The sequence below is a fragment of the Stegastes partitus genome, unplaced genomic scaffold (genome assembly GCF_000690725.1).
Source record: "Stegastes partitus isolate 25-593 unplaced genomic scaffold, Stegastes_partitus-1.0.2 Scaffold194, whole genome shotgun sequence".
Lineage (NCBI taxonomy): Eukaryota > Metazoa > Chordata > Actinopteri > Pomacentridae > Stegastes > Stegastes partitus.
Window position 1 is genome coordinate 219,227 of NW_007577925.1, and position 24,975 is coordinate 244,201.

A 24,975-nucleotide genomic window follows, 5' to 3' on the forward strand; every position below is an offset into this window, starting at 1 on the left:
TCATAATGGAATGAAATTTGATCACAGTCTGACTTTACTAATGAGGGAAACTCGCCCTCGAATGTAACGTATTGCTTCGATTAGACGTCTAATGGATTCAGAAGTGAATATTTTTGTGCTTTAACCGAACATACTTGGCTTTCTTCAGAAGCAGTAAATACGATGTTACCCTGTTTGTCTTTTATGCTCTACAGAAGGTACTTTGTTGCTCAAAGCGTCAGCTTATGGGACAAAGTCTGCATCTTTCCTCAAGTTATTATACTTGTGGAGCTTAAGTCTTTTTCATTACTTTAATTACGGAGTGAGGAATGACATCCAGTTTATCTGAGAAAAATCTCTGCAGAACACTCTTTACAGAACAGATAATTTTTTTTTCCTGTAAATATGAGGGATTCTGTGTGCCTCATATTTAATACAGTGCAGGTGCAGTGGAGCATTTCTTTTGTATATGCTTAGACCAAGGTAGACGGTAATTATGACAGGCAGGGATTGGATTCGATGTAGCTCCACGCCCGTGAGGAGTGGACATCAAAGCATACTCACCAAAGCCCTCTGTAATAAAAGAGGAGGAGGAGAAAGATATTGATTACCAAGGGTGAACATTAGCAAATCTCTTTCTCCTTTTTTTCATCTATGTCTTCATCCGTCCATCATTTCCCTCCCTCTTTCTCTCATACTGTCTGATTTGCCTCCCTCTCCGCCTCTACTTATGCTCCCTCCATCCCCCGTGTGCTCTCCATCCACCCCCCCTCTCCCTCTAATCATTTATTTATCGCTGATCTCTTTATTCTGTATTCTTTCGGTTTAGGGACGGTCCACGCTGTGACTGTATAGTGCTTGCTCCGCGCGCACACAGCCTGTTATCATCATTCCTTTACACCCTTTCCCCCCCAAAACACCTCCTCTTCCTCCTCATCACCGCAGAGATACCTGGGGGCGGGTGGGGTCACACTGGTCCAATCTAACGCCGTATTGATTCCATTAGATAATTAATGACCCAGGCAGGGGCCAGGGAGGAGCAAAGAGGGGGTTAGAGGAGAGGGGATGGAGGGGGTGAGGATGATGGGAGAGGCGAAGGCGGGAAGGGGGGTGGCGGCGGACGCCAAGGCCCTTGAGAGTTGAAGAGAACCTTGGGTTGGGAATGATCCAGAGTCGTCAAGGTCAATCGCAGCCGTAGCTTCGATCAGAATGCCGAGCGAGATGGAATATGGAATGCCGCGCGAGAGAGCAGGCAGAGAGATCTTCATGTCCAGCAGCTGTCGATTGATCAGCGGCTGAAAAATTGTACATTAAAAAGTCTTTTGACTTCCAAATCCTGAGGTCCAACCAGGGCCGTAATGCATGATAAGTAGTTTTCAGCCCTCCAACCAGAATACCAAACTTCATCTCCCCGGACGCACCAGACACTCATTTACAACCACTCAACAACATGAAAGGCGAGATAGAAAACTAGCTACATCAAATATTCTGTTCATGTTATTTCAAACCATGTTTTCTACATCTTCCATGATATTGAACGTTCTCTGTTTGATAAAATATTATTCACAGGAATATTTTACATTGCCGTTGTATGTGCGGTTCACTTTTACCTTTGGCTCGGGATAATTAAAGAAGATTGGGTGCTGGAGAAAGAGAGCGAGGCTGTCTTAAAAGTGTTATCAGTAAGATTTTATTTCTGTAAATACTGAAAGGACTGGAATGCTAAAACTTTTTTCGTATATTTGGGAGGCATGCGTTGCCTTTATTCAGTAGTGAGCTCAAAACTGAGGAGGTGGAATGGCATGGAACACAGGTTCTGGACCCCTGGACCAAGGTTCTATTTGACAAAAATGATACGCGATTATTTCTTTATGGCGCATTACAGATGGCGGCGGTGTCATGTTTCACACATTTTGATCACTTGCAAATTGCATGAAGTTCCTACCATAGTGATTTGTTATGGTTTGATTAGATAAGTGTTTCAAAAAGAGAGAAGGAAATCATCTAAAATATTTTAAATATGGTGAAAGAGGCCCCCAGATGTCATGTTCATGGTATATAGTGCTAGCCATTACAGTTGGCCATCAGATAGGAAGTACATGGCCTAAAACTGCCTAAAACAAAAGAAAACCCAGGGCGCCACTATAGCTCACCTGGTTGAGCCGGCGTCCCATGTGCAGGGCTACAGTCCCGACGTGGAGGTCATGAGTTTGAATCCCGCTCATGACCCTTTCCCACATGTCCTCCCCTACTTTCCTGTCTCTCTCTCACTGCACTATCCAATAAAGGCACAAAGGCCAAAACAATAATTTAAAGAAAACCCAATTTTCTTTGTATTTTTTTCCACTTTATTAAGTAAAGGCAAAAAGAATATGAATGACTTTTGTCACACTCAACGTCTCACACCTGTTTCAGATTTGTAATACTTCAAAATGAGTCGAAAATCCTCCAAACTGGAACCGTTCTCCCTTTTTGTCGCAAACTGTACATTGCATGGGCTTGGTCCTGCTCTTCACCTTTGCATGATTGCAGTGTGCATGTGGTCTCTAGTGGGCTATGAGAGCTCCTCTGCTTGCACATTCACAGTCTTGGCCAGGCTCTGTATTGGGCCCCAGGGGTTGGGGAGATGAGGCATAAAACAACCATGTCTCTACCTAGGGGAGCCGGTGGCATGGCAGTGGAGCTATTGTCTGTCGGCGTGCTGTTTGACTTAAATGTGTTCATTTGCCTGATGCCCCTGACTCCCTACGGGGAGGGGCAACTCGGGGAGAGGAGGGGCACGCTAACGAACCCCTGACAGCTGGAGGCCCTAATTAAACGTCCCTGCTGAAAATAAACAGAGCAGGAGCCAAGCGAGCAGCCAGAGAGAAGCGCACAGCAAACAGCGGCTGTGAACGTTCGCCGCAGTGCCCTCCTCTCTGTTGCTGTTGAGACCGTGCCAAGAGAGCAGTGCTCTATAGGGTCGGGGTCTCAAACACACACACACACATACAGCACACTTATGAATATGTAGCACTGCAGCAACACATTGCGAACACCTGCGGTCACACTTGATACAAGTTGATCTCCACAGCTGTGGGCAGTATTTTTATTTTTTTTCTTTTACTCTCGCTGCTCTCACAAGTCACACCTTCCTTTTCCATATATTCCCCCCATTGTGCCGCGACGGAATAAGTCGACTCGGTCCTCTTGATTGTTTCTCTCTCGATGACACTTGTGACATTCAGCCTGTTGTGCTGCTAGCTAAGGCGGAGCATTAGCAGTCAAAGTGGCGGGGTCCATTTGGGTGAGTGCATTAATGGGCCGCCCCAACCTGCGACAAGGTTATGAGGCTGATTGAATAATTACTGTGGAGGCCCCTGTCCATTACGCCCCTGTGTCTGCCCAGATAGAGGGAGATGCAGTGAGAGATGGAGAGATAGTTTGAGACAGAAAGATGGAAGGAGAGATTAGATAAGCACAGATAGGGTCAATTAAGAGATAAACATACAGATATGGTTTGGAGGCAGCCGGTGTGCGTCTGTGTGAGGCAGTGACAATTTGAGAGTAAATTGTTTCCTCCCCGCGTCTCCTTTTGATCTCCGCGTCCTACTGTACGCGGCCTAATTTGGCATGTAGTGCATTTATCCAGGTGAGGTAGAGAAGGTGAGAAAGGTGAAGTTGTTAGACAGAGGTGCGCTGCCCTCTGCTCGACCCTGTCCTCTCCTCACCGCACTCTCTGAAAAGAGGACTGTCAGTGTTGCAGGCCGGTAGCTGGAGGATAAAAAGATATAGGTTTCCTATGGCTGCATAAAGCCTTAGCCTTACACCTTAAGCCTGGGACAAACTATTCTGTCAATGCAAATGCCCCGGGACGAGGTTAAATCTAAGACTGGAAAATTAGCAACATTGATCAAATTAGTAACTTTATAATTCTCTTACTGACTCGGTTTTACTTAATCAATTTTAAAGTCTTGTGAATTCCACGTGGTCTGACTTTTAAGAGCAATGGACACTGACATCTAACCAGACATTTAACAATCAATCAGCCAACAGAACGCTTACTGAGTCGTGCTGTAATTAATCGTGCACTGCAGCCGTATATTTATCCTTGACAAGGTAAATATGACAGTTTTATGTGATTAAGATTTTAGTTATTGTCTCGCAGCTCTGCTTATCATCTGTGGTAGTGCAGTGCAGTTGCACAAGTTCATGGAGCAACTTTTTACATCACTACATCCGCTCTGATCCAGACTGAAACATGTCAGCAACAGTTAAACGGAGACAAACAAGACGTTCACGGTCCTCCAAGGACATTCCTACTGCGCTCTGTACTTTTTATTTATTGTTTAGTGACAACTGATCTCTTTAAAGTCTGTCAGTGCAAGCTTTTTGATCAAATATTACATGGTTGGGAGATAAATATTCACAGGCTACTACATCCACTTCTTTTATTGAGGCCAGTCTTTCTGTTTGACCTAGGACCATGTTAGAAATAGAAAGTGCACATTTTTGCTTCACTGTTGCTGTCTAAATGCAGAATAAAACTATTAAAGGTAAGTTGATGACCCTATCTCCCCTTTCAACAACTATTCTCTCTTTGTTGAATTGATTATTGACTTCTCTGCCTTTGAAATCGGTCCAAGAAGTTTTTCTCTCGCATGCATTTAATGTTGGCTGTTTTAGCCCAGATTTGTGAAAATGATATCTGCCAAACCTGCCCAGCTTCTGCTGACCCCTCTTAGCCAAGGTCAGCATAACCATGCTCAAACTCGAGACATAATCCATTTTCTTTTGCCCTGGCAAAGCTCTGCTGACACGATTGTGCTGACCCAGCCGGGCGAAAGAAAGAGGGAGTTAGAGAGTGAGAGGCAGAAAGAGAAAGAGAGAGAGAGGGCATCTCAGGCCCAAGGGCATGACACTGAGGTGCTCGGGGCCACACCAGCCCTTTAAATGTCAACACAGCACTGAGGGGAGGGGAAACTGGTGAGGAGCGGGGCTCTGTTTGAGGACAGGGAAGAATATTGGCAACTTCCACTGCAGGAGGGTGGTGTTAGAGACTGGCAGGAGGCAGCAAAAAGATCTGGGGGAGAAGAGACGGTGTGCTTTGTCTTCGGAGATACGTAGTTTAAACTCCAGTCGCAGACAAGTTTCAATGTTCTCTCAGGGATGAAGGGAAGACATTTGGAGATCTGTGATTTTTCAGCGTAATTGTGACTTCAAAGGAGGGTTAGTGTTTTGTCTTATGTCTATTACCCAGGGAACAGCCGCTGACCTTTATGTGCGGAAGTAGGCCACATACAGTAACTAATTGCTCTCTTCAACCTGACTACTTTTCTTTCTTTCTTTCTTTCTTTCTTTCTTTCTTTCTTTCTTTCTTTCTTTCTCGCTCCTGCCAACCATTTTTCAAAAATGTCTTCTGATAGATCAAGTAAGAAATCACAAGATGGGTTTTTCATCCAAGCTTTTTGATGCAAATTATATTCTATCACATTAAAAAGGCTGACTGGAAACTGCAAAAGGAGATAAAACCTCATCTTTTTTTTTTTTTTTATGCAAAAAAAAAAAACGCTTCATGCTCACTCCAAGGTTTAGAAGTATGTTGTTGTAAGATAAATTATGTAGCAAATTTAACAGAAACATGTTTGCTAACTTTAACATGATAGGCTCCCTAAAATATTTTAACTTTTCAAAAAGGCCCACATGTGCTCTCGCTCCTGTAAAAGTTTAAATAGTTCATGACCATTTTATGGCGATTATTCATGAATTAACCAACCGGACTCTACTTATTTTTCCCTCTTCTCTTCCTCCTCTGCTCCCTCGCATGCATCTCCAGGTCTGAATCTGTCACATTCTCAGCCAATCAAAGCCTTCGTTAACGGCGGCGGCGGCACGTGATTGGGAGAAGGATGGCAACCATGCCATTTGTCAGCGAGGGGAAATGCGTGAGTGTGGAGTGGGATTTCCTACAAGGACTACTGGCCAAGCCTCCCACCCTGCCCTGGTGAGACACACACACACACACTCACACACACACACACACATACACCTAGGCGGATACTGTATAAGCCTGCATGCATGCCCATGAATTAATCTCTGCAAGGTGAAATCCATGCATTAACACCCTCGCGCACACTGACAGCATGGAGAAGAGTTTCAGAAGACACAAGTCTGTTCTCCTCAGTGCTACATATAACCTGTATTGCTGCTCACCTGCCAATCCTGTCAGAAGCGTGAATCCCCTCCCCTTAGTGGGAGATTAAGTAAATTTGGCTGGAATTATTAATGGGCAGTCATTTACAGGCGGATATAAAAACTAAGCAGAATCAATGCGCGCGTATTGATTGTTCTCGGTGGCTGGGGTCGAGGCGGTATAATAATGAGATGTTACAGAGGCTGGCAGCATGAGTCCACACACACTCACAGAAAGACACACTGATTTCACTTGTTAGAGACTAGCGGGGAGAAATGCAACCGCTGTGTCAGCTGATTAAGATATAAACATATGTGCACTCGCTATGCGCGGCTCTTTTCTTTGTTCGTTTTCTTCGCGCCGCTGGTGGTCTCTTTCTTAGGATGAAAATCAACAACACAGACACGAGGGAGAGAATGGCTGGTTCGTCTTTCTCCTCCAGCACACACACACACACACACACTTTATTCCAGCGCAGCACCGACACAAATTGTGAAGTGGCTGTGACAACATAATTCCACCACTCAGGCCCCATTGAGGAGAGTCAATACCCAATCACAGAGACAGGCTACCTGAGCCCCGGCCCCCCTCTGTCACTCTGCCCCTCCCTCGCCTATTGATCCCTCAATCACGGCTTCAGCTCAGTAGCCCGGGACCAGATGAGAGAGAGAGAGAGAGAGAGAAGAGGGGGAGAGAGAGAGGGTGAGAGAGGGGCTAGAGGGAGAGAAAAGTGAGAGATAGGCAGCAAGAAAGATTGTGTGTATGTGTTCACATATGGATTTTGAAGCAAATGGCATTATTAGGACTCTGGTAGAAAAAAGAAGTGAGTTTGTCTGTAATTACCAGGCCAATCTGCAAGAGATGGGTCAGAATGGAGATTGTTTCACTCCAATTGCAGGAGCCATTACCATTATATGTATTTATGAAATGAGTTTTCTAGATTGATGCCGAGGTCATTTACACAGAGCATGAATCAATCAACAGGTGGTCAGTAAACGGCCATGAAGTGATACCCCCTTACCGCTGTGTCCCATCTCACACGGTGCTGATTCAGACTGTATTCACTGGCCTTCTGACCTTTTCCCTCCTCCCTGCCTTTATCTGTGTCTTCATTTTACTTCTATCTGTCCTTTTCTACACCACCTTTCCCCTCCCTTGTCTTTTTCCACACCCCCTCCCTCTTTCAAACCCCTCAGCCTCCAGAACCTGCGTAAAGAAAAATCTCGCAATGCCGCCCGTTCTCGGCGGGGGAAGGAGAATTTCGAGTTCTTCGAGCTGGCCAAGATGCTGCCGCTGCCCGGGGCCATCACGAGCCAGCTGGACAAGGCTTCGGTCATCCGGCTGACCATCAGCTACCTGCACATGCGCACCTTCGCCAGCCAAGGGGACCCACCCTGGAGCCCTCTGCTGGAGGGAGACAGCAACTGCAGCAAAGGTGAGCACAAGGGAAACACCTGATATGAAAGACTGATGCAAAGCTGCATTCATTCACTTACGTTTACTGTACATAGATTTTGATTGCAGTTGTAAAAGCGCCTTTTTAGATCCAAAGAGAGTAACCAACGTGAGTTCAAACAGAAACTGAACAAATTCTGTGCACACATTTGACTTGCAGACTGTGTTTATTTAATCCAATGTACAAACTGTGTGGTAAGTGTAAACTGAACCAAAGTTATAATCACAGACACACTCACTCAGTTTATTGATTTATTTTACTCAATGAAATGAGTCAAACTGTAAATTTTTCACCAGATTTTCCATTCTGGCAGCCTTGAAGGGGGTGGAAATAGCATTTGAGCCCTAACCTTATTCAGGACTTTCATATTGCCATACGTAGAAGGTCTTTCAGGTTCCACTGGAACCCAGGAAAGAATATGTGCAAAATATTTGTCGGTATTCATTATAGACTTTTATACTGTGTTAAATAAATTTTATGATACGTTGACGTATTTTTGGTTCCAAATGCATGACAAATGTCCCTCTTTTTATATTTAAAAAAAAAAACAAATTTAAAAAAACAAAAAACAAAACAATACCTGTCACCTAAACCAAATGGCCTGGGGTCCAAAAGATCCCAAAAGTCCTGGATAGAGTTAAAATTGGGTGCTTAAATCTACATGCTAGCAAATAATTACATAAAATATGAAAATCCAAATAAGAATTTTAGGGCCCTATATGACCTCAGATTTTTTTTTTCTGTTTGTTTGTTTGTTTGTTGTTTTTAATCCAGGCTAGTCCTTTAGTTAAAAATGTTTTAATTGTTTTCCTCACTTTTCCTAAGTATAATGTATGTTCAGAAACATCAGCTTTGAAAGCAGCAAGTATGCAGAATTGGGTGTGATGGATCATTTTCTGCTGATGATTCCTACATCTCATCCTATTACAAAACTACATAGCAGAGATAACCATGCTGATGTCTGGCCAGCGCACGCAAACCTCCGAAATCCATGTTTTCAGCTCACATCTCGCTTTCAATCAAAAATCCTCAGCAGTCTGATCTGCCCACGTACTCCCGCCCACCGAGACGCCCCACACCACAAAAATTCAGTGTGGACCAGGACATTTATCCGGCCTCCTATTAGGGATCATAATTACTGCTGTTGTGCAGCGCGTGAGCGTGTGCTCATTCACAAGCCTGTAAACATACATGTGCATATAATCATACAAAGACTTTCCATAGGATGATGTGCGTGTGAATATAATTTGTTGTGCGTGTGAGAGAGTGAGAAAAAGAGAAAACGGGAGAGGAAGATGATACACAAAGAGGGAGGAAACTATTGGTGCAATTTGTAATTACAGAAATTAACTATATAACGAGGACAGTGTAATTATACAGCCTGTCTAATTGCTACTATTACTGAGGGGAAACGATGCAGCTACAGTACAATTAGATGTGTGTCTTTGTGTGTGCGTGTGTGTGTTTGTGTGTGCGTGCCTGTTCTTGGCTAATTTGAGAAAATATGAGCCGAAAACAGTCATGTTAATAGTGTGTTTCTGTGCGACAGTGTGTCCAGTGCTTTACCACAATATGTACCACACATCCCCCAAAATATATAATGGTCTTAAAAGTGTAAGTATGAATATTTTTGCAGATGCTGATGTGCTAATGTGGTGGAGTTTCAGCTCCGATACCAAAACAATACTTGTCTCAGAATCTTGAAAGCTAATTTATCACATGAAGTTCAGTTTATGTCTCATGCAGAGAACTTCTCAGCCTGTAAATACAGAAGTATGACATATTTTGTTTGGCTTGGGCAAGTGTGAGGTGTGCGATTTACCAGAAAGAAATTTTCCAATGAAAAGGTGCAAAATGGTTCTATTATGCGAAATCATACAGTCCAGCTTTTTTGAGCTTTGGCCAGACAAGCAACTGAAACTTGATCAAATTTTCCTAATCTGTCTCCTGTGAGACATACTTGTATTTAATGCTTCACAACTTCTCAAGTAAACATCACAGAACTGTGATGTGAAGGTTCTTGTACCATTAAAATTCACTGTAAGCATCAATCATTACTGTTTGATTTAACAATAAAGCCTAAAATACATAATTTTCTTTGCAAATTTGGACTTTTTTTGTTGTGTTTTAGCAGAAACATACTAAAATATTAATGATAAAACTCACATGTACCACAAATCTGACCATGTATATACCAAATTCCAGGTTAAAAGTTTTTAATGTGCACATAATACACTCAATTGTAAAAATAAATACATTTGCGAATTAAAGGAGGTTTTGCAAAATACTTCAGTTTGCAACAAAACAACAGTTGCAACTCCAAACGTCTAATTTTACATATTTGTGGCTTATAAGCTGCAATCGATTTTAAGACCTGCATTTGCATAAAAGTAAGTTGTTTCACATGTGAACGATATATAACAATTGTCATCCACACCCCAGAGCGCAATGTCGAAATGCTTTGGCTCCTATTTGAGCATTTGTTGGCAAAAATCTGACTGTAAACCAAAAGTATTCCACTCACAGAACCTAAACTGCATGAAACATACACAGCGAACTCTAATCTAAAGCCATAGTATCTGGAAATATGGATTGTTATGGGTGAATCCATTGGGATCCATCAATATGTAATCATCCATGCTCCGCAGAACATCCTGAATGTCTGAGCGATATCCATACAGCAGCACACTCACACATGGCCGTAGCCTTGACTGCACTCTACATGTAGTGAATTGTTGTTTTTTTTTTTTTTTTGCCTCAGTGTTCCAGCCTTTTCTTGGCCTTGATACAAAATACCTGCTATTTAGAAAAGTAGGTGCGCAGGTAGCGTTGCTGTGCTGTCTGTGGCGGAAAGACAGATTTGAGGAATGCTGTTTACACTACAATGAGAAGCATTTCTCGTACAAATGTGAACAATAACTGTAAATATATAGAGCCCTGCAGCGACTACGTGAAGGTCGTGGATCGCGAGGCACTTGACAAACACGGCAAACTGCTGCACATGGACTATATCGCAGTCTGAATTACCTTTAACTTTTTCTCTATTAGGTCTGATACCTTAAGTGTTTTATTAAATGTTTTTGGAGAATTTTACAAGCAGGTCACACCGTCTCCGCGGGGCCAACACTGAAAATGCAATGCTAATTTGGACATCAGTTTGAACAAGTCTACCCACAATGCATTGGCAGGGTTTTAAGTGTGATGCATGACTTTAATTCCGTTAGTGGAATGTGGTCAGAGATCCGGCTGAAAGGGAGAGGAGGCCGGAGAGGAGGGGAAAGGGACAAATGTAGAAGGAATAAAGACAGAAAGAGGGGAGGAAAGGAGGAAGGAGAGGAGGGAGAGAGAGAGAGAGAGAGGGGAGGAGGAGGGAGAGAGGAGTTGTTGGGGGGGGGAGGGAGGGAGGAGTTTGCATTCCTCCACATTCCCTCTTGTCCGAGGATTTTTGGATGGGCGAGGGCCAGCCGAGAGGGAAGGAAGGTGGAGGGCGGAGGAGAGGAGAGGGATGGAGCGAAGGGGAGGGGCTGGAGTGGCTTTTGTCTGCTTCCCACGTTTCAAAGCCAGTCTTGAAAAATGAATAGACAGAGGAAAATCAATTGCATGACCTTCACAGAGAGAAAGAGAGAGATTGAGAGAGCAGGAGAAGGGGGGGAGAAGAAGGAGGAGAGAGACAGATTATGGAAGGAAGGAGCAAACGAAAAGGAAAGGCTGAAGGCAGGAAAAGTAAAATGACCATGATGTACATGCCCGTTTGGTGTGTGTGAATGTGTGTGTGTTTGGTGTTGTGGTTGTCTGTGTACCTATTTGTACAGCGGATTCAAGGACTATTTGAAATCATTTATATTTCAAAACCTCTATATTGAGTAAATTTTGCTTTGGGGGACAGTTTTTTAAAAAAAATTCCTTGTATGTTTTCAAATGTCCCTTTAAATATTCCTTTAATTGGAGCTATTTCTTAGTTTTCTGTCGCTTGTAGTAAGATTTCAGTCACCGCACTAATTGCTGGGATCAGATTACCTAAACTGGTGAAGCCAAGACCACTGTGGGCCGACAGCTGCATTAAGTCCAACGTGTTTGACATAAATCAAAAGGTCTTTCTCTAAACTGTGATGGAGGTTGGCTTTTTTTGGTAATAATTAACTTTCTGCTTCTGTCGTCTTTTGCAACTACATGGTGGGGGTTAAAAAGCAGCTCTGCCTGCCCTCCAGAATGAAAATATAAAACATTTTGTGCACCAGCGTGGTCAGGAGTGCACCTCTGACCACACCCAGTGCTGTACTTACACGGTGGAGTACACTTCTATCTCACTTTAGCAAAGTTAAACCACTAGAGAGCGAAAATACAGATTTTTAGCCACTGTTAAGTTGTAGTTCAAAACCCTTTAAGATCGTATGAATCTTTGTGTTTCTTGTAGAACCGGAGCAATGTTGGATTTCTGAGGTACATACTGGCAATTGAAGAAAAACAATAACCACATTCTGGCCAATATTAATTTAAAGAAATAGCTCTTTTGAAAACGTATCCCTTTAATTCGATTATTAAGAACTGACCAGACTGTGTGCAGAGAGGAACAATGCACAACTATGTAATACCAGCTGGAGTTCTAAACTAGCAATGTGACTCGCTAAGTACAACCTGATCATAATGGATAATGAATAATATCGCAACTCGCAATAAGCCACATTTATCTTCTGAAATCTCCAATTTGAAGTCCAGTTTTCTACACTTTGTGCATTTTGAATGAATCGGGAGTTGGAGCATCCCAACCTTTAGCAGGTGCAGTGCTGCAGCTGGAGAACCCCTCAGTCTTTTACAAGGTACAGTACAATGACAACTCACTGCCAGCAACAGGGCCAGCTGAAGTGTTTTACTGTCTCGGCTAGTGAGGTCAAACACACCTCTCTCCTCCCCGCCGTTGGTGACATTGACTTTCATTCTGCCTCCACTCGCTGCTCCCGCTCCCTCTCCCTCTCCTCCTTTCTTTCATTGCCGTCGCCTCCCTCACCTCCCCTCCTGTCTCCCCCACCTCTTCACGATCTCCCTGCGTCTGCCTCCCCTCTAATTCACAGCGTTTAAAGCAGCCGGGGCTTTTAAGGGAAGTTAATTGCACTCAAATTATGTTCGACCGCAAAAGGGAGCGAGGGAGCGATGGAGAGGAGACGGGAGAGATAGAGGGGAGATATAGAGGGAAGGAGGGAGGGATGGATGTCAGAGTGAGAAGATAATTGTGCCGGAGAAGGACGGTGCGATTAGGGTCACTCTTTCTCGTCTGTCGAACGGCCGAAAACGTCACATTCGGATGGTAGTAAACAACTTGGCGTGCGATCGGGGCTGTTGTTTTGAAAAGGTGAAACTACGGCGGCTGAGCCAAACTTGAGAGGCAAAGATGGAAGACAGAGAAGAGGAGGCTGAGGGAGAGCAAGAAGGGGGTTTCGCTGGGTCTGTTATCTGTTTGGTTCCCATGGTAACACCCTAACCTGGTTAAAGAGGTTGACACTGTGGGGGTGGAAAGGAAGACGGGGTGTGTGTGTGTGTGTGCGCGTGCGTGCATGTAAGCAGTAGGATGTCGGAGTGTGCGTTCACGTGTGTGCGGCCGTTACTCGCAGACTTAACTGGGACTAAATTATGTATTAGACAAAGGTATAATGAAAATCATTCAAATTTTTCACTCAATCATTCGAATCTTTTCTTCTTGTGGAGCACTGGGGAGACCCTGTGAATTGACCTGTGAGTCAGACTATAATTAACGTGTCCGATCGCGCCCTGTCCCATTCTGTCTCTTATTCCCACAATGAAATTAAACCTCACAGCAGAGTCCTGGGAAGCTAATGAAACGGCAGAGTGACACAACAATCAAGAGTCTCAGCTGCACACACAGCTCCGCGTGCACACAGAAGTAAAAGTGTTTATTCGGATAAACCTTCATAAAGGAGAGTTAGAGCTTAATACAACTCGAGTCTTACATTGCTATTTTTTTCCCCCACTATTTCTATGCTGTATTCAAGCAAAGTAATTGCTGAGATCTGGGAGCAGAGCGACAGCGCCGCGACAAAGTCAGACGGAGCAAAGAATGAGTCATCAGGCAGTCAGACAGGTTTTTAAATAAGTCAACAGTTTATCCAGACTATTTGAACCACTTAGCTTGAGTTGTAAGTAATGATAGTTTTTCCTGCACTGAATTTGGGCCAGGAGTTGCTGGTACTGGATCCTTCAACGATGCATTTTGATCTGTTCTATTTGGCTCAGAAGTTGGAAGTCGGAGCCTGGAATGACGTCACAAATGAGTTGATGTATTGTTGTCCAAGTCAGACAACCAAACCTTTGTTTTCCGGTGAGCAATTGTTCGCAATACCCATTGATGACAACACAGTGAGGTGTGTTTCTCGCATACGAACACTGTTGCTATGTTTCCACAGATAGAAGTTGGACAATTCTGTGTGATTTAATGAGACACAAACATGACAGATGTGCTAATGAGCAGTTCATCACTACCGTTGATGTTCTGAGTGTTGATTTTGGATTTTGATGTAGAGTTGATGAAGTTTCTCTGACTTTCTGAGTCAGACAACCAGCGACATCAGTTAAAATTTCTGACTGGTAGCTCCCAACTTTCTATTTCAAACATCATTGTATGCTTCTCACTTTCTATTAAATGGAAGTACTCAGTTCTTGGTCAGGTCAGATTTATGCTTCGCTTTCTGAACCCTAAACCATATCAAAAATCACCAAAAATAGACCAATTACCAGAGCCAAATAAAGCAAAAAAATCATTGAATTTTCAAGCTACTGATAGTCCTTCGACTACATAAATGCGCCGTGCTGTTTCTTTGGGAAAAATACCCAAATCTGCATGTCTCATTATAATAGTTTGCCAACAAAAAATAGTTTGCTCGAACCAGATTCTGTAAAAAAAATTAAGTACAACTGTGAAGCCATGAGTGACTCAGCTGCAACCAACAGTCATATCAAAAAAATCGCGGACTTTTCAGCTGAACTGCAGGCTGTGTTTACTCAGAGCAGATAGAAGACATGTATAGAAACAAATTAGACATTTAAGAAGTTAAATATCTACACTATGCAGAGCCACCACTAGAAATATATAATCAAATGTATTCAGCTTTTGTTCTTTCTTTTGATTTATTTATATAACTGTGCCATGCTGCACAGAAGAGTTCTTTCTACTTCTAGCCATAGTTGTGCTGTTTTTTTTTTTCATAGAGGTGCAGGACTTTATACTGCAGTGAAAAATGTGACAGGAGCAAAAAAAAAAAGAAATGCCCAGAAAATGCTGGATGTTCAGAGGGTTAAAGAAGCTACAAAAGGGAAAAATAAGCCTCTGTGAGATACATTTGTAAGTCTACGAATGAGTTTAGATTTACACTAATTCCTTCAAAATCCTCTTTGACCATCACCTTGTCTGATTACAAGTAGAGTGTGCAATGACATCTATATATATATAATGAAGTATGCACAGTTTTTGTCAAATGAGGGCTCATTACTAACATTCTGAGTGCACTCATTTGCAGTTTTGACCCCTGAAGACATTGTTTAGACAGTCTGGCTACACTGTAGGTCTGTTAACAGATGTCGGATGATGTGGCTGCTTGTGTTTCTTGTCCCGTCTGACATATTTGTATCGATGTTGTTGCATCCCCAGGTGTTTACAGGACAATGTTATTATATCTGATGGAAAAAAGAGGCCAAAACTACTAAATGACCTAAATGATTGTTTAAATTGTTTTGAATAACGAATGATTTGTAATTAGACAAGATTACAAAAGCGATAATATTTAGGGAAACGCACAGAATAATGCAAAGCCCACACTCACACACACACACACACACACATATATATAGAAGTCGGGGTTCACAGCAGCACTACAGAAGGATCTTTGTTCTCGGGGTGAGATACCAACACCGCTGTGAGACTCTCTCTCCCTTCACATGTGTGCAAGAACACACACTCTCACAAACACGCACACACACACACACACACACCAGGTCCAGTGTTTTGGTTTCCTGGCCGCCCTATTGTACCATGGCAGTCTTTAATAAATGGTCCTCTGTGTATTTGTGTCTGAGTGTGTGTGTGTGTGTGTGTGTGTGTTCATGGGTGTGACTCATCCGTCAGCCCCGCCGGCCTCATGTCACATCCAGCGTTTCCTTCGCCCCGCTGACACTACTCAGCACAACTGATCACCCACCATCACCACCACCTTCACTTCTCCGGGGATCTTAGCCACGAAACTCTGGACACACACACACAAACACACACACACAAGCAATCCATGCATTTTTATTCATTTTTCTTTTGTGCCACACAAACTCGCATCAAGGTGTGTTTGTGTCCTTTTTTTTTTTTTTTTGATTCATTCTTATGATGGGGGTTGGTTCATCCAGGCTCCCCAGCGCTGCAGCTCCATCGCCTGCCCCACAAGGGAGTCTGACAGGCAGGCAGAGAGCAAGACGGGCTCCCCATCCCCCCTCCAGGCAGCGACTGACTAGGCTGAAGGGTCCCAGCACCAGACCCCCTTTCATAGCCCTGAATGGACTTGCCTTATTTATATTCACACTCTGTCACACAGGGGGACCCCAATCTCACAATGCCACTGTGGCTTTGTCCGGCAACTCTGTATTTATGTGTGTGTGGGAGAGTTTGTGTGTATGTGTGTGTGTGTGTGTGTGTGTGTGTGCGTGGGTATTTGTGTTGTTTAATCGGAGGGCATGTTGCTGCTGTGTGCATGAGAATTCATCGCTGTGTGTATTCCTGAAGTGTGTGTGTGTGTGTGTGTCTATAGCTCTAATGGAATGCCTCCCTCTTCTATTCACCAAAGCCACATCACAAGCAGGCAGCTGGGCAATATATATATATGTGTGTGTGTGTGTGTGTGTGTGTGATTGTATATATGTGTGTGACTGTGTGTGTGTGTTCCGACCCTCCCTCTGTGTTCAGTTGTAACCCAGAGCAGCGCTTTCATTTTCCTGTCATAACGTGTATTGATTTCCCTCAGCCTTGCAGCGACACACACACACACACACACACACACACACACACACACACACACAGATATCCGATGATCCCTAAAGTCACAGACTCACACACATGCACACATTCATATACTCTTGTACACACACATTTTTGCGCACACATAGTTTGTCTCTGCCGGATAGGGAACATTGTGTTCAAAAAAAAAAAAAAAGCGGCCCTGTTGGAGTGAGATTAGTTCTCACATATGGTCTCCACTTTTGCAATCACGCGCTCGCAGGTGCGCACACACACACACACACCGTCACCGACTCTTTCTGACATAAAACAGTAAATACGCCTGATTGCTAAATTAATCTTCCACGTCACTGCGGCCCCCCCTCACCCACCCGTGTTTGCTTTGGAGAAAGTGATCACCCTCGCCTTCCTTAGTGTTTTCTCATTTTCCCTCTACCCTCTCTGCTCCTCTCGTACCTATCTTCACCCTCCTCCCTCCCTCCACCTAACCACCTCCAACTCTATTTGTATTGTAATTGCCTTGGTAAACAGCACCACTTTGGCACTGAAGCAGCTCTGATAGCTTGTGTTTGGGATGCATTAAGAGTGGTGATGCAGACACTATGTGTGTGTGTGTGCGGGTTTGTTTGTTTGCGTGTCTGGCGTGGAGATTGAGCGGCGTGCGTCACATATCGCCCCTCCTTATGCGCAGTTTTTTTTTTTTTCTCTTTTTTTTAAAAACACAGTCGATTCTTCTTTTATCAGACGTAATTGGTTCAAGTTTCATTTTTCATTTCGCTGCAGATCTACAGACGTCACACAGATGCAACATTATTACAAAACCACACTATTTGCTGATCACTTTGGGTGATTTCTTATATGTCTGAGCTTTAATAACCTTCCCGAAAGTGGAATAACTGCCAAGTTTATCAATATCGCTTTCCTGGTATTAGAAAGGAGTTCAGATGTTTCTTGGAATTTCTTTACCTCTTTTGAGTTGCTTCATCGGTAGTCTCATTAGGTCTGGGTGTCTGAGGCTGTGGCCCTGAGTGTTTTATGAATAACCCTGGATCTTTTCTTTTTCTTTTATAAAAGTAAGAATAGTAGTAACAATGTCTGTTCATCTGTCATTCCAATTGTACATTAAAGCCCTCAAAAATAACATAATATTATGATATAGTTGATTAATTATGTTCGTAAAAGTCTGTTTGTCTGTCTGTGTCACAGTCTCACAGCAGGATATTTGCTGACAATGACATAATTGTGCTTAACAATGCTTCCCCATAACTACATATAGAATGTGACCTCTCTAATCATTTAACTAACTAAGAAAATACGGCAACAGGCAGCTGATTAGCAAAGAAAACATGTTTTATTCTAAGTTGCTCGAGTGAAAGTAGTTGTCATTTGGCTGTGGACAGAATTTGTTGTCAGCAACAGATGGCAGATTTGGTCTGATTATTATTAGTTAGCTTTTTAAATCGTATAAATAACACTAATTCCAAGGTCCACAGTTTGAGAACCGCTGGTTTAGCTTTCCGGCGCTCACGATGATATTGATGCAGAACACGGGCTGGGCACAGAAAAAAGCGGGATGACCTTACTTTGCCTAGAGCACAACGTCTCACATGTTATATTAATTTTCCTCAGAAATAACTCAAAAGTGGCCCAATTATCATATTAAAACCTAAAGACAGGGCAGGGCAAGGTCACCAGTGTGTCAACACCTCTGTACTTGGATTCACTTCTGTATATTTTAATTGTTCATACACGCGTTGCCATTGTAAACATACAAATCAAACTTTTTTTCCTAATATTTCAAGTATGTCTTGTGGCCTTTTTTTCCACGTTTTTATTAGTGAGCTGACTGTAGAGCGATGAGAGGCGATCAGAGCAGAGCGAGAGTGGGAACATCATGCAACTGAGGTCTACAGCTGGACTCAAACGGGGCCACGCCTCAAACCCCTAAGGCAAAATGATTCCCTCAGATTTTGAGATTTTGTTTTTTTTATTTAACTCTAAGGAATACGGTTGCCTCAATAAAAATCTGTGCTTAGAATGACAGAAAAACGCAAAAATTGAGCAAGAATTTTGAAACGGTCTCTTTATAACAGCAGCAATTGATCATTGCCGTCAAATTCCGATCACGAACGTTTGCCTGCATTATTAGTTTTCTCCATAGAAAATATTTCAACATACCACAGGCGGCATAACCAAGGTGTGTATAATAAAATTAAAAATGTTGCTTCAGTTTTATTCAGTCATCCTTTTATGTACTGATGATAAAACATAAAAATTCTGTTTAACTGTCACAATATCAACAGGTCTCATTGATGTCAGACAGTATCTGATGTGTGTTTGTCTCTTTTCTCTCTACAGTTAGACGATCAACTCATTCTCTGGCCACTGACATGTTTGAGCAGCACTTAGGGGCGCACCTCCTGCAGGTAACAGCCTCAACACACACACACACACACCTTCCTGTAATGATTGCGGTGAAACCATGTGTTTACATGATGCATCTGCTTTCCAACTGAGATTGTCACTGCGTTTCTAAAAGGTTTATCTAGCTTAAGGAAGTGCTACATTTTTTTCCGATGAATGCCTAATCCCTCCGTTGAAATGAAAAGTTTCGAGTTAACAAGTTTAAAATGCATATATGGATTTCATGCTACAATGTTTATGTTAACAAGCACATTCTGTCTCATAAATGTGCTGTAGCATCGCAGTTTGCACTGGCTCAAGTCCTCCTCCCTCGACGTATATTTCCAGGCAAACTCTCTCTCACACACACAGATGCACACGCGCACACACACACACATCTCATAAAGCTCAGATGTTTGGACGATTTTGTTGGCTACCAAAAAAAAAAAAAAAAGCCTCCCTTTTGCACTGACAGATGAATGGAGCCTGAGGGGTTTTCGGGGCATGAGGGCTGCAGGGGTGACGAAATGCAGAATGTAAAGACAGAAGAAGAGCAAAGAAGGTAACACTGCAGACTGTACTTTAGACCAGGAGGGACGACAGATAGTTAGAAGACAGGAAACAGGTCCGAGTGGGAACAGGTGGTGAGAGAGAAAGATAGGGCGGAGAGAAAAAAAAGAGAATAGACGTTGAGAATGTATAAGTGAGAAGGTTGTGGTAAAACAAAGAAGCATTACATATGTCTGCTCTCCTTTTTTAAAGAGGAAGGGAGGCTTAGGGAATGGCGCTGATAGAAATCAAATTAACGCTCCAGAAAAACTGTATGATTCTTCCCTCCCAGCCGTCCTCCCGCCGTAATAGCCTGATAATTGCACTTTAGTTCTCCGACATTCAGGCGGCTGGTCTCTCCTCACCGCGACACACGACGCCCCACACCCCGGCCACACATTTGCATACTGGATGTGTCAGTTGCATAAATTACCGCTGCCACTCTAAGCACCGGGCCGCCAAAATAGCAATCATTTTTCTAGAGAAAAGTGGCCCTGGTCCGTGTGCATGTGTATGAGGCTGAGGCTGCGTCGGCTCACTTCTGGATGCTTGTTATGACGATTAATATTATTCTCTGAAGCAGTCCCCCCCCTAATGGGCTGGCTGTATACCTTTCACTTCTCATTAGAATCACTGCAGGCTGTAATGACTCCGGTTCTATCCGTGTGTTTATGTGTGTGGCGGCAAGATCCAGGACGAAAGCTTTGACTCTGAGTTTATTGAGTTGATTGAAACAGCCCTGGTCTATAAGCTCCGTTTCTCGTGTCTCTTTGCTCAATTTGTTTATGTGTACTTGTTTGTGTTTGTGGGTGTGTGCATGTCTGTCTGTGTGCGTCGCTCTCTGTGGGTTTCTTGGTAATGCAGGTCTTGCTCACAGCTGCTGTGTGTATGGGGAGCCGTTTCATGTCTGCTCGTATTTATGCATGTGTGTGTGTGTTTGTGTGTATGTGTGAGTGCACTTGTGAATTAAGAGAAGAGGCCGAGGGGTGACGGGTTGTTTGTTCTCCAGTTCATTGTAATTTGTTCGACACACACTAATTGCTCTAATTTGTCTGTCTTGTTTCTGTTTGCCTTTATGTCTGTGTTGTGTGTCGGCGGGTGCGTGCTTGCGTGCGCACAGTCTCTAGATGGCTTTGTGTTTGTGGTCAGTCAGGAGGGACGCTTCCTCTACATCTCAGAGACAGTTTCTATCTACCTGGGACTCTCACAGGTAAGACGACCTCAACTCAGCTTTCATTCTTTCACACACACACACACACACACACACACACTGGAATAATCCTTTGTATACAAGTGCATTTGCACACATGTGCCTGTCTTCTGCTTATGCTTTCATATCCCCTCCCAGGAGTGTGTGTACGTGTGTTTTGTGTGTGTGTGAGTGTGAATATCTTTGACTGCACTCTTCGCGCTCATCTCTGGAGTGCAACTCTCACAGGGCCAATGCTGCTCTCTCCCTCTATCCCTCGCTCGCCCGCCCTCTCTCCCTCTCCAGGTGCTCACCTCTGTTGATTGCCTGTGGCCTCTTGTACTGTGAATGTTAAGTCCTGCCATTTTGCCCAGATGCATAAATAATAACAGTAATTACTGGCCCAGCAATCAAAGTGTCGCCCCAGCGCGCTGGGCCTGTCTAGGGGAACAAATCGATAGGCATCTTAAAAGCCACATTGATTGTAGGGAGGGGGAAAAACACCAAGGGGGATGGGAAGATAGATAGAGACAGCCAGAGAGAGAAAGAGAGGGGGAGGAAAGGAGGAGAGGTGTGATAAGAGAGGGATGTTTTAAAGTAAGAAGAATGGGTACAGCATGAGAGAGAGAGAAAAGTGAGAAGTTGGAGCAACAATAACAGAAGTAAATGAGAGGTGTTTTAATGCGTGAGTTTGCCGTGATTGAGAACTATCATTGGCAACATTAAAGGGTATGTTTGGATGATGCTTTTCTTCTTAGTACAATACTCTATCTTCAAACTGTACTCGCATGTCATAGGTACATTAAAAAGTTACTGTTATTTATTTGTCAGTTCTGGCAATGAAGCAACCCCTCTTTACACAGTGTGAGGAATGGGGGGCAAAATCCACAACCTCATTTTCAACCAAATTTAAAGCAATTTAGTAGGAAATGGCTGTATAGTATATGTTGATAGCTGTAGCTAGTTTTGTTTAGAGGACAGGACACAGATGCTATGTGGTTTTTGACTACTAAATCCTCTTTTTTTTAGCTGAACACTATTTGCATAGACTATAGACAGTGGGTTTTACACAACACAAATTGGATGAGAAGGGAGTCCTACCATCAATACCTACAGCATAGATTTTTGTCATTGTTGCCTTCAGTAATTATTGGTACCATTGAAACATGCATTGTATCATGCAGGTCATGTCTTTCTGATGTGTGTGGTCTGGACAGGACACTGCTGCCAGCACGGCTACATGCTGTCAGAGTTTTAACATTCTTTAATTGACTAAGATGCAAAGCAGAAATTATGAGTTACTAAAAGTCTTCTTCAACTTTGTTGAAGAAGAGTGATGCTGGAAGTCAGAGATCTCTTTGACTGAAAGTTTCAAGCCAAAGTTTAACCTTTGACCTCTTTGCTCAGACGTGTGCTTTCTTGCACCTGTAACCACAACCAACAGTAATGTCTCATTCATACGTCACTACAGCAAGATGGACTTCAACAAAAGTTAGATTTTATGGGGTATTAAATAGGAAACTTGTAGAATAATGCACAAACTGGTAAGAGTTTCTGAAGTCTCCATGTGTTATCCCCGTAGCTTCGTATACCCTGAGGGAAGTGTGCATCAGTAAAGGCATTAACTCAACAGCTACGATCTCGTCATTGCAAGTACGGAGAAGAGAAATTATTACAGTGACCAATCTTTCTTTTAATGTTCACACGATCAGGCATATATTGGATTAGATACAACAGGTTTTGGGGGAAAGACCTTTAAACTAACTTGAGATGGGGGCTTCATTGTGTATTTGCATGTAAGATGAGGAAAAGTGGAGTTTTTTTGAGTCTTCCCTTTGCAAGAATTCTTATACAAATGCTTTTGTTCCCACTCGCTCTGATACAGATTAAACATGTAAGGGCAAAAGAGCTAAACGCCAACCAGACAACAGTAAGAGCGGTGGCAGCAAGAAGACAGAACAAAAAGGGAGATACAGAGAGAACCAGACAGACAATTACAAGAGAAGAAGAAAATAAAGCAGAGGAATAGAGGGAGAGAACGAGAGACAGTGGTAAAGAGGAGAGAGAGAGTCTGAGTGTGTAAATAGAGTTTAAATGTGCAGTAGGAATGAAATTCGCCTTGGGATTGCCTAGGTAAACAAGACAGCCGAGGCTTTGGTGGAGATGCTAATAAAACAGAGCTGTTCTTATCAGCTGAGCAGATGGCCTAACCCATCACATCTACTCAAACATGGCCTAAGCCATCAGCATTCTAATGAAATTATTTATGATCGAAGATTACGTTCAAAACCTTGAACATACAACGCTACGTTTACCTTTCCCCGAAAATATGAGAGAGCGGGCGGGGACAGAGCGGGTTTATGATCAGAAAGAGACAGTCAGAAAGGGCAGATAGAGTGAGTTAGGGAATATATGAGAGGGAGTATCTGGTGTGTTTATGGACACATGCGATGAAAAACATACAAAAAGAGAGAAAGGAGAGGTGGGAGGGAGAGAGAGGACAAAAACACTTGGATATACTTTGTTGGCGAGTGGAGGCGGACACAGGGGAGAAGGGAAGGACAGACAAACAAACGATGTTCTGAGTGAGAAAGTATAACTGGTGGTTTGTTTTAGAGGGCATGTCGCCCCTGTGGACCGCCCCTGCCCTGCATCTCCTGTCCCCCCCCGTCTGACCCCTCTGCCCCGGCTTACACCCTGGGCCGCTCCCCTGACAGTGGGGTTGCTTAGCCGGCTTAGCCCAGGTCAGGCACCTTGACCAAGGGCACAGCCCGCCGCCCACTCCCCTGGCGCCTGCAGGTATCTTTTTTTTTTTTTTTTTTCCTCTCGTCGGATCTCCGGGCCAGAAGCACAGGGGGATGAACCTGGGACATAGTGGATGAGGGAGTGGGGGGGAAGACGAAGGATGGATGGAGAAACAAAAGGTGGAGAAGATGAAGAATCGTAGGGAGGAGACGCTGGAAAGGATGGAGAAGTAAAGAGTAGGGGGAGAGGAGGGAGAAAAAAAGGGATAAATGGGGTAAAGAGAAGGGAGGAAAGGATGGTAGATTGAGGGAGGAGAGAATTGATCTGCGAATGGTTAGTATGCAGCCCCCGCTCCCCCCTCCTCCCCCCTCCGCCCTCCTCCTCCCTCCCTTCTCTCTTCTCCCATCAGTCAGTGAGGGCTGAGGGCTGAGAGTATGTTGTGGACCACTGCCCGGATGCCTCATACATATTAAAGCCCCCTGCTATTATTTATATCATGTCTCTCCTTCCCCTGCTCGCTGCCCCCCATCCCCACCTCACCGCCGAGCGTACATGCACGTGCATATCTGCGCGCACACACACACACACAGACACACACACACACACAGAGCTCAGGTTCACACAGATGCACTGACAGACAACTACTCACACAAACAATGACACACAATGACACACGGAGACATAAAAACAGACAGTCTAGTCACATACGCAGGGAAACAGAGGCGCGCCGTGTGCTTGCATATACGCACACACACACACACACACACTGGGAGAGATTTGAATGATCTCGGTCTCTCCTCACGTCTCCCTTCGCGCCACATTCTATACCTGTTTTTATGTCTGAGCCTGACTCATCCTCTCAATCGCTCCGTCTCTTTCTCATCTTCTCATTTCTGTCTGATCTTTTTTCAATCCCTCCCTCCTGCCTGTGATGGAGTGATATTATTCGGATAGGTCTTAAGCCCGGTAAAGCCCATAAGGACCTGTTTGTCTCTCTACCTTGTTTTCCAATACCACAGGGCCAGGGGGATTGTGTCTCTTTCAGAGGGCTGGTCCAGTGTTCTGAGCAAAGGTAAATTTAGACCTTGTTTGAAAACGACAATGGGGAGAAATTGCTATTCATGAAATACACCATAACCTCGGACAGATGGACAGATAGATAAATAGATTAACAGATAGATCTTCTTATAGCCGGTATTCAAAAAATGCTCAAAGCGAGATTCATCCAGAGTGAAAGACACCGAACCCAGTGATTTTATTTGTCAGATATCAAGCTTCTTCGTGCATAGATGCAAACTCTTAATTTTAAAACATTAATGAATGACTCAGGTTTGATGTCAATGTCAAGGCGGCAGAACAGTAATTACACAGCTGATGCTATAGCTGCGTAGTGAAGAAACGCAGAAAACAAAAACAAGATTCAGAGTGTTGTGAAGCTTCCTATTCAACTTTAACACACCAGGTATTCGTTTTTGGGG

General features: G+C 43.6%; 1 protein-coding gene across 1 annotated transcript in view; it reads left to right on the top strand.

The window, feature by feature from the left end:
• Positions 1-5,867: 5,867 nt before the first annotated feature.
• npas1 (neuronal PAS domain protein 1) overlaps positions 5,868-24,975 on the top strand; it is a 26,050-nt gene continuing 6,942 nt past the window's right edge. Inside the window, exons 1-4 of the mRNA XM_008280437.1 lie at positions 5,868-5,962; positions 7,348-7,586; positions 18,970-19,037; positions 20,684-20,773. Of these exons, the coding sequence (XP_008278659.1) occupies positions 5,868-5,962; positions 7,348-7,586; positions 18,970-19,037; positions 20,684-20,773 (492 nt within the window). The remainder of the gene's footprint in view (positions 5,963-7,347; positions 7,587-18,969; positions 19,038-20,683; positions 20,774-24,975) is intronic.